Here is a 6,752-nt window from a genome sequence, read left to right on the forward strand (position 1 = left end):
ATTGAAAGCAACTCAAGAATAATTGTTACTGTTAATTGTTAATCTTTAGTTAATTGTTAATGTTAATTGTTAATTGTTAATGTTAATTGTTAATTATTAATTGTTAATGTAAATATTAATGATAATTGTTAATGTTAATGTGAATTGTTAATTGTTAATGTTAATGTTAATTGTTAATTGTTGGTGTTAATTGTTAATGTAAATTGTTAATGTTAATTGTCAATGATTATGCTAATTGTTAATATTTAACGGAAATTGTTAATGTTTATTGTTAATTGTTAATGTTAATTGTAAATTGTTAATGTTAATGTTAATTGTTAATTGTTAATGTTAATTGTCAATTGTTAATGTTACTTGTTAATATTTATGTTAATTGTTAATGTTTACGTTAATGTTAATTGTTAATGTTAATTGTTAATTGTTAATGGTAATGGTTAATGTTAATTGTTAATTGTTAATGTTAATCGCAAATGTTAATTATTAATTGCTAATGTTAATGTAAAATTATTAGTTGTTAATGTTACTTGTTAATGTTAATGTTAATTGTTAATTGTAAATGTTAATAGTTAATGTTAATTGTTAATTGTTAATGTTAATTGTTAATTATTAATGTTAACTGTTAATTATTAATTGTTAATGTAAATATTAATAATAATTGTTAATGTTAATGTAAATTGTTAATTGTTAATTATTAAATGTTAATTGTTAATTGTTGGTGTTAATTGTTAATGTTAATTGTTAATGTTAATTGTTAATTTTTTGTTGGGTGTATGGAGTATCCAGGGAGTGGTTAGTACCTTTGGTAGGGGGCTAACCATGTCCTTTTCCTGGGACAGCTCATTTGCCACTGGACCTCACCTGGCACTCGTCTCTCATCTTTGGCTCCCCATAGCTGACGCATGCAACAGCAGCCACACCCTGGATACTGGCTTTGGCGAGCTTGCTAAACCAGGTGAGAGTAGCCGACAGGTCACAAATCCTAGGTGAACTAGGATCGGGCTGTGTCAGCCCTACTGCATGCAAAGCCTGACTCCCGGCAGAACAAGCAGAAGAGTTCATATGAAGAACCAACGGTTGTGAAGGCAGTGGCAGCAAGTGTCGCTGGAGCACCTAGAGCAGGATGTGACACCTAAAGTTATCTTGGTTATCCACTGCAGTCTGGCAGTCTCCGTCGTAACGGTTCTCCATGCCACTGGATCAAGACTTCCCAGGCCGAGAGAGTGGGATTGCCCTTACGCACCAGCCTTCTCACTATAAAACCTTCATGCACAGGTTTGTTTTGCAACTCATCACTGATTACTGATCTGTCTAAGGCACATTCTTCAAGTCCTGCAGCGATGGAAACGTGGCAAAAGCGACAGGTGTGGGTGAACACTGGCAGTTGTAGTCACAAACCTACACATAGGCGGTCCATGGGCAAGTGGTCGGTCGTTCTTTTCCCTGAAAGGCAACAGGAGAGTTCGGCAGCACGTGGGCAACTGGGCAGCCTCTTTAGGATAGCACTGCCCACCCTCACATGAGGGAGGGGGTTAGAAAAGGTACCCCAAACAAATGCTTGCCATTTTAGTGTCTGGTCAGCTTACCACGGTTGACGGGCTCATCCACATAGCGGTCGAACAACAAAAACACAGAAAAAAATTATCATTGGGACATGGAATGTTCAAACTTTGTTGGATAGACCTGAAAGAAGAACAGCGCTCATCGCAAGGGAACTCCAGCATTACCATATAGATATAGCCGCACTTAGTGAGACCTGGATTGCTAATGAGGGATCTCTGAGAAAAGAGGGAGGTGGATACACCTTCTTCTGGAAAGAAAAGCCGCAAACAGAAGACCGGATTCATGGTGTTGGGTTTGCCATCAGGATAGCTTTGCTGAAGAGCATGCCTGCACTACCAGTTGGAATCAAAAATCGCCTCATGAAACTGCGCATCCCTCTCAGCAGGATCAGACATCTCACAATCATCAGCACTTACACCCCTACACTCACAAGCCCAGATGATGCCAAGGAGAAGTTTTACAAACAGTTTGACCAAGTCATCAGTTGAACCCCACCGAACGACAAGCTAGTCATCCTTGGAGACTTTAATGCAAGGGTGAGGAGAGACTACAGCAGCTGGGAAGGCGTTCTGTGCAGACACGGAGTAGGCAAGATCAATGATAATAGTCTGCCCCTTCTCAGCAAGTGTGCAGAGCACAGTCTTTGCATCACTAAGACCTTGTTCAGAACGGCAGACAAGTATAAAACCACCTGGATGCACCCAAGGTCAAGACACTGGCACATGATTGACTTCATCATCGTCCACCAACGAGACAGCAAGGACGTCTGTGTGACCCGTGCCATGAGAGACACTGAGTGCTAGACTGACCACAGATTGATCAGGGCTGTACTGACACTACACATTGCGCCACCCCACGGAAACCGATCCAAAACTGTTAGGCTCTCCTACAATGTTGCCAGACTTAACGATCCATCCTATCAGGCACGATTCCAGCAAGTGCTAGATGAGAAACTCCAAGATCGTGTGACCACTGAAGGCAGCACAGAGAAATGGGCATCTTTCAAGAAAGCAGTAAATGAGATTGCGAAGGAAGTCCTTGGAGCAAAGACCAGAAACCATGAAGACTGGTTCGATGAGAACGACAAAGTGATCAGAGAAGCCATACATACCAAGAACAAGGTTCACATAGAATGGCTAAATGACCCGTACTCCATCTCCAAGCATAAGAAGTTCAAGGCCCTTCAGGCTAAAGTTCAAACCGATCTCCAATCAATGCAGAATCAGTGGTGGCAGAACAAAGCAGCTGAAGTCCAGCACTATGCTGATACTAATAACATAAAAAAATGTTCAGCTCATTGAAACCTGTTTTCGGCCCCTCTGCACCCGGCAGTGCTCCACTACTGTCGTTAGGCAGAAAGACACTCATCAAGGATCAGGAGGGTCTCAGCAGACGCTGGCAAGAGCATTTCAGCACTTTGCTGAACAGGCCCTCATCAGTTGATTCAGAGGCCCTGAATCAGATCCCCCAACAACCCATACAGGATTGACTCTCACCCCCCTACCATCGAGGAGATCAAGAAAGCGATCCACCAGACAACCTCTGGTTGAGCATAGGGAAAGGATGGCATCCCTGCTGAGATCTACAAGGCAGTGAGCCCCAATGCTCTTGAGGTCTTCTGTGACATCCTTCTAACTGTCTGGGAAGAGGAGATAATACCAGACGATTTTCACAACGCCCTAATCATCTCCCTCTATAAGAACAAAGGAAGTAAGTTGGACTATGGAAACTACAGGAGCATCTCCCTCCTCTCAATTACTGGAAAGATCTTTGCACGAGTCATTCTTAACAGACTCATTACAGTTTCTGAACAGACACTCCCTAAGGCACAGTGCGGCTTCAGGCCTGGCAGAAGTACTGTGGACATGATCTTTGCTTAAAGACAGCTTCAAGAGAAGTGCATTGAACAGAAAAAACCTCTCTACTCTGTATTCTGACCAAAGCTTTTGATACCGTCAACAGAGAGACACTTTGGACAGCCCTTGAGCGCATCAGATGTCCTCCAAAGTTTGTATGAATGATCAGGCTCTTCTACGATGGCATGACTGGTCAGGTCCTCTCAAATGGTAATATCACAGACATTTTCATTGTCAGCAACGGTGTGAAGCACCCCCTATCCTTTTCAACATCTTTTTCACCTGTATGCTGTCCCATCCTGTCCAGGATTTGCAGAGGGGTGTCTACATTCGTTACCGCTTGGATGGCTCCCTCTTCGACTTACGGAGTCTCACAGCAAAGACAAAAAACTTGAAAAATCTCATCCAAGAGATTCTCTTTGCCGAGGACTGCGCACTAGTGGCCCATACAGAACAAGACTTGCAACAGATACTGGATCGCTTCTCTGGGGCATCCAAGCTCTTTGGTTTGACAATCAGTTTTGGAAAGACGGAGGTGCTCCACAAACCTGCACCATAATCCAAACCTCCTCCTCCCACCATCACCATTGGCGACACACCACTTGCCAACGTTAATCACTTCAAATATCTGGGAAGCACCATATCTTGTGATGGCTCCTTGGACAGAGAGATTGACACCAAAATCAGCAAGGCAAGTCAGGTACTGGGAAGACTTCACAATCGAGTGCTCAATGAACACAACATCTGCCTATCTATGAAGCTGAAGGTCTACAATGCTGTGGTCCTTCCCTCCCTGCTCTATGGTTGTGAGACGTGGACACTGTACCGCAGGCATATAAAGAAACTGGAGCTCTTCCAGAAGCGAGCTCTCCACTCCATCCTGGGAATCAAATGGCAGGATCGCATCACCAATCTGAAGGTCCTTGACAAAGCTAAGTCCAACAGTATAGAGGCCACCATCATCAAGACCCAACCTCGTTTGATTGGACACATGATTCGAATGGACGGATGTCAGATGACTAAATGCCTGATGTACAGAGAGCTCCAGGCCGGCAAAAGAAACCAAGGTCGACCAAAACTGCGGTATAAAGACACTGTTAAAGCCAATCTGCAATGGTGTCGTATCAAACCAGGAAATCTAGAGGGACATGCTATGGACAGATCAAAATGGCGAGGCTCAACTCACAAGGCTGTTGCCAACTTTGAAGAGGCTTGTAGCCAGAAACTCACTACTGCCAGAGAGAGACACCACAGAACAGCTTCAGTGGTGATCACAACTGACTTCCAGTGCCCCCAATGTCCTAGACTATGTGCCTCTAGACTGGGGCTGCAGAGCCACCTCCGTGTGCACAGATGAGATGCAGAACACAAACGTCATCTTCGGATCTGATGGACAACCACCAATGTTAATTATTAATTGTTAATGCTAATGTTAATGTTAATGTTAATGTTAATTGTTAATGTTTATTGTTAATATTAAATGTTAATTGTTAATTGTTAATATTAAATGTTAATTGTTAATTGTTATTTTTAATGTTAATTGTGAATGTTAATTGCTAATGTTTATTGTTAATATTAAATGTTAATTGTTAATTGTTATTGTTAATGTTAATTGTTAATTGTTATTTTTAATGTTAATTGCGAATGTTAATTGTTAATGTTAATTTTGAATGTTAATTGTTAATTATTAATGTTAATTGTTATTGTTATTGTTAATTGTGTATGTTAATTGTTAATGTTAATTGTTAATGTTTATTGTTAATTGTTAATTTTTAATGTTAATTGTTAATGTTTATTGTTAATTGTTAATTTTTAATGTTAATTGTTAATGTTTATTGTTAATTGTTAATGTTAATGCTAATTGTTAATTGTTAATGCTCATGTTAATGCTCATGTTAATGCTCATGTTAATGTTAATTTTGATGTTAATTGTTAATCTAATTTAATGTTATTTGTATGTTATCACATGCTGGCCTCCTTTTTAATAAATAGGATTTCCTGATCACCAAAGACACAATGTACAAATTTTTTTTAAATTAAATTAAAAAAAAATGATGTTGCTTTTGGGCCGTACATGAAACTAAAATGTATCTTCTTGGTTTTCTTGTTAGGACCCAAGGGTAGTATCTGTTCTGTCTAAAGATGGTATAATCATATTGTGGAGTTTCCATTCATGCAGGGCGTCCATAAAATGGAAATATGTCACAGACTCCTGTAAGGATGTTAGAGATAAACCGTAATAACCAGATTTATTCTGACACTGGATTAACCAGTTAGATACTTTTACAGTTTTAACAGAAAGGTCACAATAATATCGCAGAGTCTCTATTTACATTACATATGAAAGATGGCACAGTAAAATTTCCAAAGGTCCATCTAATCTTGAAGTATTAGAAGTTAGAATATGGTCATATCTAGTTTAATCTTCATTGTATTAATATCATTCTCTCTCAAGTCACCTTTACTTAACTTCATAAATATGTTGCAATAACTAATACAACTAATGGGGTTAGAGTTTGTTAATTGAAAGTGTCTCTATGCAATCACTTTGCAACGTTTACGCCTTATTCCTTACATTTGGCATTAAGTTTTGTCATATATATATATATATATATATATATATATATATATATATATATAATTATTTTTTTTACTATAATAATTAAATACCTACAGACACTAGTGTTTCATCCTTTCGGGATTCTTCAGTGCAGGGTGTCACGATTACTACCAGTCGAACGATTCGAACCCCGCGACACAAGACATCTCTGGCTCGATTAGCGGAGGCCGTATCCATTCGGCTACCATTAATCGTGTGAAATAGCGTTGAATTTTAAACATTTTAATTTAAATGTTCATTACGTCAGACAGACAGTGATCAAATCGTTATACGATGATCTACACATAAGAGCTAAATTGACCGACTTTTAATTCAACAGAAAGTGCTCAACGATAAGAAACGTATTTCTTAAAGGGGCTGTCATAATTATTTTTTTTACTATGTGTGTGTGTGTGTGTGTGTGTGTGTGTGTGTATTATTACTATAATTATTTTAATCCATACAGATATTAGTATTTCATTCTTTTGAGAATCATCAGTGCAGGGAGCCATGATTACCGCTGGTGGGGTGATTCGAATCCAGTCATGACGCCATCTCTGACTCCATTAGTAAGCAACAAACCGCTCGGCCAATGTTAACTGTGGCGAGAATATAGTTGAAATTAACATTTATATAAAGTGCAAATGTCATTCAAGACGGCCGAGAGTGATCATATGATTTTAATCTGCACATGTGGGCTTAAGTGATTGACTTATTTAATTTCAACATAAACAGCT

The 6,752-nt window shown here is 39.2% G+C and overlaps 1 protein-coding gene across 1 annotated transcript; it reads left to right on the forward strand.

Annotated features, from left to right (window-relative positions):
* The first annotated feature begins 4,170 nt into the window (after window positions 1-4,170).
* Window positions 4,171-4,773, forward strand: LOC145303655 (uncharacterized). The gene has a single exon (XM_080145230.1). The coding sequence runs from the start codon at window positions 4,171-4,173 to the stop codon at window positions 4,771-4,773; it is 603 nt and encodes a 200-aa protein (XP_080001356.1).
* Window positions 4,774-6,752: the final 1,979 nt, after the last annotated feature.

This window comes from Euprymna scolopes, chromosome 2 (assembly GCF_053919585.1).
Source record: "Euprymna scolopes isolate OS-2025 chromosome 2, ASM5391958v1, whole genome shotgun sequence".
In the NCBI taxonomy this organism is placed as follows: Eukaryota; Metazoa; Mollusca; class Cephalopoda; order Sepiida; family Sepiolidae; genus Euprymna; species Euprymna scolopes.